At 43.3% G+C, this 9,619-nt stretch overlaps 1 protein-coding gene and 1 non-coding gene across 2 annotated transcripts; both read right to left on the bottom strand.

Annotated features, from left to right (window-relative positions):
* Window positions 1–132: 132 nt before the first annotated feature.
* LOC104533018 (pumilio homolog 1-like) lies at window positions 133–7,052 on the bottom strand (the record flags this gene model as incomplete). Its single annotated transcript, XM_010178373.2, has 4 exons — window positions 6,882–7,052; window positions 2,589–2,727; window positions 1,362–1,505; window positions 133–429 (listed from the first exon to the last, which is right to left on the bottom strand). Coding segments are annotated over exons 2-4 (448 nt in total), but the record flags the coding sequence as incomplete, so codon positions are not given.
* Window positions 7,053–9,305: 2,253 nt separating this feature from the next.
* Window positions 9,306–9,389, bottom strand: LOC114819085 (small nucleolar RNA SNORD103/SNORD85). Its single transcript, XR_003766354.1, has one exon. It is a non-coding gene; the product is annotated as a small nucleolar RNA SNORD103/SNORD85 (small nucleolar RNA).
* Between the last annotated feature and the right edge of the window lie 230 nt (window positions 9,390–9,619).

Here is a 9,619-nt window from a genome sequence, read left to right as displayed (position 1 = left end):
TCCCTTCCAATCCCTAATATTCTGTGATTTGATCTCTGACAGAGGAAGCAGCTCTTGGAGCTATCTGCTTCTTTCTTCCCCCCTTCCCCTCCTCCCCCTCCCCGCCATGAAGAAGCTCCTGTTCTTTCTTACCTGCTGTCCCAAATCCTCCCAGTGCAGACCCCAGCGTAGCACCGAGAGAGCTGCTGCTTCCAAATCCCAGGGAAGTGTTGGCAGGCTGGGCAGAGCCCTGAGAAAAGAGGGAGCTGCTCTGGGAATTGCTGCTGAGAGAGTTGTTGCCGTAAAACGAGCTGGATGCCAGGTTGTTGGTGGGCTGCTGCTGGGGCTGGGGTTGGGGTTGTTGAGTTCCTAGAGGGCGAAATGGTCCGTTTGTCGTTCCTGCCAGGCCACCCGCTGCACCGTTGGCTGAAGCTGCAGCCGCTGCAACCGCTGGAGAGAAAGTAATTGGAAGCACAGACCGAAAAAATCCATGTTCATAGCAGTTCTGGAAGTTAGAACCGAGCAGGCTCCTTTTATTTACTATAGATTTTTTTTTTCTTTCCTCTCAGGATGAAAATCACCATCCTCTGCATAAAGTCTCTTCACTTTATACCTTTGCAGAGAATCACCAAATACCAACAACACCCAGTTATTATTACTGCTGCTTGTATTATTAGAGCTACACAGATCAAACACAGAAAAATGTTCCCTTTCTCCTAAGATCCAAGATTTGAATCGATACAACCACACACTTAGCAATATCCAATCAAGAAACACAAGTTTTGAAATAAGTCAAATCATTCTTCAGCACATAAAACACAATCCTGCAGGGCTAAGAACATCAAAACCAAGTACTTCTACTTTGGAACTGGTTGAAAAACAAAAGAAAAGCAAAATAGGAGTTACAAGGAAACAATTAAAAGGCCCGTTTCATAATCTGTTACTAACACTGGCAAAGACTGCTTAACAAAAACAGATTCTGGCTAAAAAAGTTCTTTTAAAGCTTTGAACTCCCTAAGAACCCTAAGAAAACCCAAAACTACTCATGGCAAAGGCCAGGCACATAACAATTTACGCAAGGTGATCGTTTGGGAGTTCTACACAGGCTAAAGCCTTTTATTACGTGGGAAATTAGATGTCAGCAGAAAAATTTAAATAACTGTCATGGAATTGTGGAAAATAATAGTTTATGTGACGCTGCCTCTGCAAGGCTGTTCTGGAGGCTCAGCCCACAATGAGCACAGAGGATGTTCTCAACAACAATCCCCACAAGGGATCTCAGTGAGGGCAAGTGTGTCATCATTGCCAGCAGAGCCCAGGGGATTCCAGGTCTACCCTCCACTGGGAACAGCAGATTTGGGGTTGATGGGACTGGGACTCACCTGCTTGAGCCGCGGAGGAGCTGATGATGACTGGAGCGGGGGCTACCAGGCGGACAGGGGCCCCCAGGCCATTCCTGGCCCCTGCATTCACCACAAGAGCACCTGTTTGGTCGTAGTAAGCAGCAGGAGCCAGCACTGGGTAACCTGAAGAGAGAAAGTACAGGTGCACAGGGTAAGGGAACAAGCAACACAACACACAATCATCAATCATCTTCAGCTAAGTACAGTGCAGTAAGATTTTTAAAGGACTATCTGAATGGAAAAAGGAACAACAGCTCTGCTTCCCCTAAAGTAAAAAAACAACCCCAAAACAAAACCAAAACCGCCACTATATTAACAGTCCATGACCTTACACTACTAAGACTTTCAGGTAGAGATGACCTCGCCCTCTGCCCCCCAAACCTACTACACTAGCACTACCCTCAGTGTAAATACAGTTATACAGATTAAAAAAGGTCTTAAAATACAAAAGCACTATTTTATTTTCCATTATAAGTACAGTCTGTGCTGGGACTTTTCGTATCTGTGAACACACTGCACTTGCAGCTCTCTCACTGTACATTGAAGCTGTTCAGTGTGCACAGCCAGGCAAACAAGACATGGAACTTCAAGTGATGTATGTTTGAAGGGATGTAGCATAAAGCATTCTTTACTATATATGAATGGAAACTCTTAAATTAAATATGTTGGTGATAGACCAAATACCAGATTTTCAGTAGTATGTAGCTGTTTAGGTACCTGGCTATACAATTCCATAGTTAAATGAACCTTTCATGAAAAACATGAAGTGATTCTCCAAGGAGGGTCACAAAGAGAATGTTCTCTGTGAATATTTGCTTTGTAAATATAACCCCCGAAACTCCAAAAATGAAGATTTAAGGAAATCTGCAGATTGCTTGAAAACATAGATGTTACAGTTCACTTTGTAACTTAATATAGCAACATTCTTCTTCAACCATAAAAAAAAAAGTCCTGTGTGACAACCATGTGACACTTGCAGTGAGGAGAGCTGAGGTCAAAATAACCCTGTTCTCTTACATTTGTCCAGTGGGAGATACCTGCACTTTATTCAGAAATGTAGTTATGTTTGTCCTTTGCCATTACAATAACATTCTGTATAACTGAACACCACAAGCATTTGCACCACACAGCCTCACGGATCAGTCAGAATTCATCCAGGAGCTCCTCTGGGCACTGGAGAAGTTGCAGCTCTCAGGAAGCCCCTACCTGGCATCCCCGCTGCCAGCCCTTGGCCAAAGGCAAGGGCAGAATTGACGGCTGCAGCAGCCACCAGTGGATCGGTCTGCTGTCCCTGCTGGTTCTGATTTGGGGTCAAAGGACGCTGACTGGCTCCTCCACGGAGAACCTGGAGAAGACAGAGGAACATCAATCTGTTTATTTTGGGATGCAGGAGCAAGCCACAATCACCAGATACTTGCAGGAGCATCAGCGGCAACCTAGTTGAAGTTCTTGTACACAACAGCAGCTTTGTCACAACTAGCGTGTGACGATCCCTCCCCTTGACACGGGACATGCCGCCTTCGCCACCACAACCCTTCACACTACCACCGAGGGTAAAGGCAGAAGACCCAGTTTAAATAACACATCCCCTCTCAGGCTTACTGAGCATCATCTGGAAGTGCTTCATCATCTGACCTCTCTCATTTCTGATACACCTTCAGGACCCAGCCTTTGTCAGGAGTGCTTCCAAGTCATCTGCTCCATCCCACCCAACATTTGCTCTCTGTCACAAAAGCACCACTGAAAGCCCACTTTGAGCAGAAATCATAAAAAACCCAACTTAGGGGTTGATGACACAAGGTGACATGGGTTTTTCCAAGCTGCCAGCCCCCGCAGAAAACAGTGACCCAGTGACATGACACTTACTCATCAGAAATAACGACCAAAGATCACACATCATCTTTTATATGTAGCTCTTGTGGTTTAAGCACATGTTGCTCTCAGAAGGGAAGATGGCAAACTGACCTTTCCTGTAATTACCTGTGACAGGCTGTGTTTGCAAAAGCCTTTTACTCAAAGTGGTGAGGCAAGAGTCTGCACCCACGAGCAAGGTCAGCTTGTTAAAAAAGCCATCCTGCAGCACTCAGCGTGCCTTGCTGCAAAACGTAACCTGGTGTGTGTCACCCGTTACGAAAAGGAAAAAATGACTTTGCACACTGAGAGACTGGGAGAGGATCCTGAAGTTCACTTGCACCTTGAGTGCTGGGTTCAGTGTTGGGCCCCTGACTCCAAGAAGGACATGGAGGTGCTGGAGCGTGTCCAGAGAAGGGCAACGGAGCTGGGGAAGGGTCTGGAGCACAAGTGTGCTGAGTTCCTGGCTGAGGGAACTGGGGGTGTTGAGCCTGGAGAAAAGGAGGCTGAGGGGAGACCTTGTGGCTCTGTGCAAGTCCCTTGGAGGAGGGTGGAGAGAGGTGGGGGGGGGTCTGTTCAACCAAGGACCAAGGGACAGGACAAGAGGAAATGGCCTCAAGTTGTGCCAGGGAAGGTTTAGATTGGATCTGAGTAAAAACTTCTTCACCAAGAGTGTGGTAAAGCATTGGAAGGGGTTGCCCAGGGCAGTGGTTGAGTCCCCATCCCTGGAGGGATTTAAAAGACAGGTACACAAGGTGCTTAGGGCTTAGAGGTGGAATTGTCAGTGTTGGGTTTATGGTTGGACTCAATGATCTTAAAGGTCTTTTCCAAGCACTATGATTCTATGATTTCAACTTGCATCCCAGGGTTTGGAATTGCTGTCAGAGCCCGAATGTGAACTCTTGAGCGCAGAGAGTCTCACAAGCTGCAGCTGCTCGGCAAGCAGGCGCTGTGCAAGGGCAATGCACACAGTATGTGTGATGGATGGCAGGCTGCAGGAAGCTAAATGCGAGCGGTTTTTATAAATACACTATTAACATCTCATAAGCATCACAAATCACCTGTCCATAATCACCTCTCTAGGTGTCCAAAACATTTGCCTCAGCATTTCTTAGAAAAAATTCATCCAAAAAATATACGCTATATGCTTTTACAGATGGAAGATTTGCATTAAAAACAATACCCATGATCCCCGCTCATGCCTGCTTCACGACTATAAAAGTAATGAAAATTATTATAAAACCTCCTGACAATTGATATTTTTTATTTTAATAGCCTAAGCCTCTCTTAGCACTCCCCTTCCTTACAGGGCAAGGCTCCCAGTGTGAATGCCAAAGCATCGATAGCTTTAACACACTTGTAGTTTAATGTTGTTTTCCCCGTGCGCACAGGACGTGCAGGAGATGTGTTCAGCACGCTCACGGCTGCGACCTGGCAGGTGGGGAGGTTTGATGATTAACTTTGTCAGGAGCAAAGTGCTCTCCTCCTGATCACTGGTCCAGGATCGTTGGTGTAAAACATCCCTGCTTTTACTGTCTGAAAAGCCCTTATAATAACTACTAAACACGGGGTTTTGCTTTAGTTTTATAAAGCAGAACCTAATAAATTCATCTGCCAATCGCTGTTTTCTGGAGTTGCCATCTCAAACACACGAGGAGCAGAAAGGAAGGCTTTGTGGCACTATGAAAATGGAGTCACCTCACTGTTCAGGAGAATAACAAACCCATTTTGTTTCCAAGCAGGAAGTATTGTGGGACAGGGGCTGATAAAACTGTATAAGGCCAACGTCAGACAAGGACCAGCGCTTAACCAAGTGCTGGACAAACTAGTTGGGGCTGTGCTGGGGAACTGGCCAGGTGAGAGAAGCTCAAATCTGGTTTCTTAACACCCATCCTACAGCCCTTCCCGAGGTCTGAAAGGAGAAAAGTGGAGCACATCCAACAGTGTGTCCAAGGGGAACGAGAACCAAAACAAGGATGGTGGGACACCTCATCCTCCTAGCATTTAACTTAAACAAACGAGTTTAGCAACTACCAGTTTAGTCTGAAAGTTGGGTTGGTTTTTTTTTTAAATGCTGATTTAACTAAAAAGCTAATAATTTGCACTTCCATAAAACTTCATAAAATATTTAGGATGGCTTTTGGTCATAGTAAAGGAAGAAAATTATTATTCCCTATTAATTCTCATACCAGTCTCTCAGTTTCCACCTTCTGCTCCAGCAGTTGCTAGACTCACATTTGTGTCATCTGCATCCGAGGTACAACTATGATTAAATAACCAGACCTTTAAAATGCTTATTTTAATTAATTGAAGTTAGGAAAATTAACCTAGTTAAATTCCAAGTATAGGGAAAAAAAAAATTAAGAAGAAATCACACTGATTAATCACAAAGATGCGAAACAATTTTCAATAGAAGAAAAAACACAGGCTACATAATCCAACTAGCCACCACTGTCAAGGGATGAAGGGAGAAGAGGTGGATGGTGCAAACCCCATCAAGCACACACCATTTACAGAAAATGAAAGGAAAAAGGTCTCCTTATCAGCTCCCAGTGTGACTTCTTTATTTTCTTAAAAAGTAAATACCATTTAAACAGATCCCTGTCTGTACATCCAACCACACTTAAAGGAGTAACAGTAAATCATATGAAAAACCTTCACTAGCCTCATTAATTTTGTCCTTTTATGTGTGAAATTCTCCAAATTTTTGTGCAGACTAAAGCAAAACAGCTGCTCAGTTTACCTCATGAAAATAGCAATTCAGTGTTTTCTTTTTGCACTCATCTTTAGTCTTCAAGTCCTCATGTGGATACCAAACTCATTCATTTTGCTGTTATTTTGACCCTTTTCAAGCTAGTCTTCACAAAAAAAAGCATCCTATACTGCACAGCACCCTGAAGATAAGAACACACTTACTGATATTTAGTATTTAACACACATTATCATCATCTCCACAGCCTTCAAGTTGCAGTGAGGGGCAGAAAACCAGATTGAAAGATGATGATTTCCACTCGCACGCCAAAGGTGCGTGTTCCCTACTGCGCTGCTCAGAGTTCAGGAACTGATTAGATTATTTATTATCCAAACACTATCATGCAATAAATCACCACCACAAACACACGTGTACTATCCTGCACGATGGAGAAATGAAGTAATGGAACGTAGAGATGTTTATTCTCCTTTTTTTAAGCGAGGCCAAATGCTCATGGGGGTCTAGAACTTCCTCCCAAGGAGCAGAGGAGGGGCAGGCGCTGATCTCTTCTCTCTGGCCACCAACGAATGCCAGGAGCAGAGGAAATGGCAGGAAGATGTGGCAGGGGAGGGTGAGGTTGGCCATGAGGAGACGGTTCTTGAGGCAGAGGGTGGTGGAGCACTGGAACAGGCTCCCCAGGGAGGTGCTGATGGCACCAAGCCTGACAAGATTCCAGCAGCATTTGGCCAAGGCCCTCAGGGACATGGTGTGAATGTTGGGATTGTCCTGTGCAGGGACAGGAGTTGGACTCCATCATCCTGGTGGGTCCTTCCAGCTCACAACATCCTGTGATTTGATGATTCTTCTCCTCACTTACAGCTGAAGAGTGGTCACTGAAAAAAATCATGATTCTTTGAAGCTGCTGTGTCACACATCGAGTCATTTACAGCCCTTACCTGCTGCTGGCCCTGCTGGGTTTGCTGAGTTGTCTGCTGATTTGCAGAATTAGTTGCGGCGGCAGCGGCAGCAGCTTGCTGCTGGAAGAGACTGGCAGGATAAACTCCCCAGGGTGTAACTCCATAGTACTGGTGAGGGACAACTGCCGGGCCTGAAACACCAAGGGAATCAGTGAGAGTAACAAGTGTTATCCAGCAAACGGTCACCAAAAATACCTGCTCATCATATTTGGTTTAACAAATCCTATTTCAAGGTGATCTGCTTTAAATCCTTTGCAAATACGGAGGGATTTGGGCATTTGTATTATTCATTTCTAAAAAGCTTTGAAGTCAGAGTTGAAATTTCATTTTTACTTGCTTTTACCTTATTGGATGAGGTCAAATTCTACTACCAGCAATCCTGACGAAATTTCATGTTTTTACTGTTGTGCCCTAATTTTATAGTGAAGGAACAAAACTTTATCTCTAACCAAAAGAGAAGGAAACTTGTTTAAGCACAGATATATACAAGTCTGCTCTAAGCTGACATTCACTGCTCAATAATATCTATCCTTTATCTCCCCAAGAAATTAAAAAAAACCTCTTTGCAGATGGACAGCATCAATTCTCAAGTGTTTAAAATTTATTTTATTTTAAAAGTGTTTAAAAAGTTATAAAAGTGTTTAAAAAGTTATTATCACTCGGTCCTACTTTGCATTTGCAAACCACCATACAAGAGGCTCTGTGATCCTGGATCTTTTCACATTCCCTCTTCCTCTCACTTAAGAGGTTTAAAAAAAATACATGTATAAAATATATATACATATATATATACACACACCTTGGATAGCACCAGAAAAAGCATCACTTTTGAAGATTCATGGTGTTTTATCAAGTCACAGGACACTGTACACTTAATTTGGCAATAGCAGAGTGGCAGCTTATATCCTTAAATGATTCTAGTTGGTGTAACACTGAGGAAGCAGCGAGTGCTCTGCGCTGGAACGATGGAGTCCCCCCCACCAAGTAACACGTATGTGAATTCAATAATATTTTTTTAATATGTCTGTCCTGTATCTTTTGGAAAGGTCAGCAGAAAAGTAGAAGTATTTCCTTTGCTTTTCAAATACATCACCTATCCCACAGGTTCCCTCCCCACCGTAGGAGTATCTTAGGGCACACCAGCCTTTTTAAGGCTTTTCCAGTCATATTTGACACTGTAGAATAAACAAATCTTTAGTGAATTTGAACCAGACGCTGCTTCTTATATGGAGTAAAAATAAGTTCTATTTTAAGAGAGACAGTGAGCATTTGAGTTCTAACCAAGTCATTTCAGGATTGCTGTTATATCTTACTGTAAGACCCTGCGAGGAGGAGAAGGATAACACACGTACAACCACAAGCGTTTGCCCCAAGAGACTGAAAACTATTCCCCCAAAAATGAGGGATGACAGTAAAAAGCAAGACACAAAAAGATACTCCCAAGTGTAAGCATGGGGGAAAAAAAATAATCCAGGGAGTATGTTTTTGCTTTGGTTTTGGTTTTTTATACAGTAACGTGTTTGTCTCAATGAAGGGCTGCTCCCACTGTCAATATTGTGGACTCCCGAGAGTCAGCAACGCTTCCAAGATATTCACGCCATATTTAATGTCAAATATTAAATTCATATTTCAAAAGTGTAATAGTTACTCACCTTTATTATTTTGTTTTTTAACCACTATACTTTCCCTAAATTTAGGATTTTGGAGCATCAGGAAGGCACATGCTCAGCTCTGTGTACAGGAGGGAGATGTTAAGAGCAGCCTGTTGTGTACAACACATGCTGAACAGTCGGATTTGTATCTCACACTAAAGCCCTGCTACAAAATCCACCCTTGCTGGATTTACTGCCCGTCAGGCACAGCAGGTGACTTGTGTCTCACTCAGATTTGTGCTGGAGCACCAACCACTTGGTTTTTTTACCTTCCAACCTGGAAATTCATAAGCAGTACTAGCTTAAATTTAATAACCTACAGAAAATTAATGAGTCTCACAATGGTACTGCCCATCCCGACCTAAGGAATTACAGACACAGCTAATCGGTGGATTCAAACCTGTTTATATTCAGTCAATGCAGATCAGATGGCAACTGTGAGGGTGCTTCTGCAAGAAAATAGTTGCCACTGCTCCATTTTCTGCAAGTAATTAGTCTGCGTTTGCCCTCAGGCTACTAGGAAGTTGCTGCAATACCCTTTATCTGGGCAAAACCTGGGCATCTCTCTGGGTTATTTTAATCTCAGTTCTAATTATCAAACAAGCAGAGTCTAGATGGATTTTAATTTTTTTTTTTTTTCCTAGTTAGAGGTTGCTCATCAGATCTGTAAAAGCCTTAGAGGTGTTTAAAAGAAGAAGAGACACAAAAGTCTTTGAAGTTTGCAGGCAGCTGGGCTTAAAAGAGCTGCAAGTCTGGCTCAGCTCATTTGAGCACACGGTGAGGCTCATTATTGAACAGTGTTCTCAGTGAGGGCAAGTGTGTCATCATCGCCAGACTTCTAAAAACACGCAGAGTGTTTCCTTACTTCAGGAGATATTGCACCTGCTTTTACACTTATTAAAGATACACATAGATGAGAAAATAAAAGCCATTCCAGTGCCTTTGAAATCAAATATTCCCACTGCTACGTCTCACACGTTGGCCACAGACACCCACAAATATTCCTGTCAAGAAACATTAACAAAACCATCTGTAAGTGTGTTCAGAGCAAAATTTTTTGCTTTT

This window comes from Antrostomus carolinensis, unplaced genomic scaffold (assembly GCF_000700745.2).
Source record: "Antrostomus carolinensis isolate BGI_N321 unplaced genomic scaffold, ASM70074v2 scaffold29231, whole genome shotgun sequence".
NCBI lineage: Eukaryota > Metazoa > Chordata > Aves > Caprimulgiformes > Caprimulgidae > Antrostomus > Antrostomus carolinensis.
The sequence above is the reverse complement of the archived record's forward strand: the minus strand, read 5'-3'. Positions and strand labels throughout refer to the sequence as shown.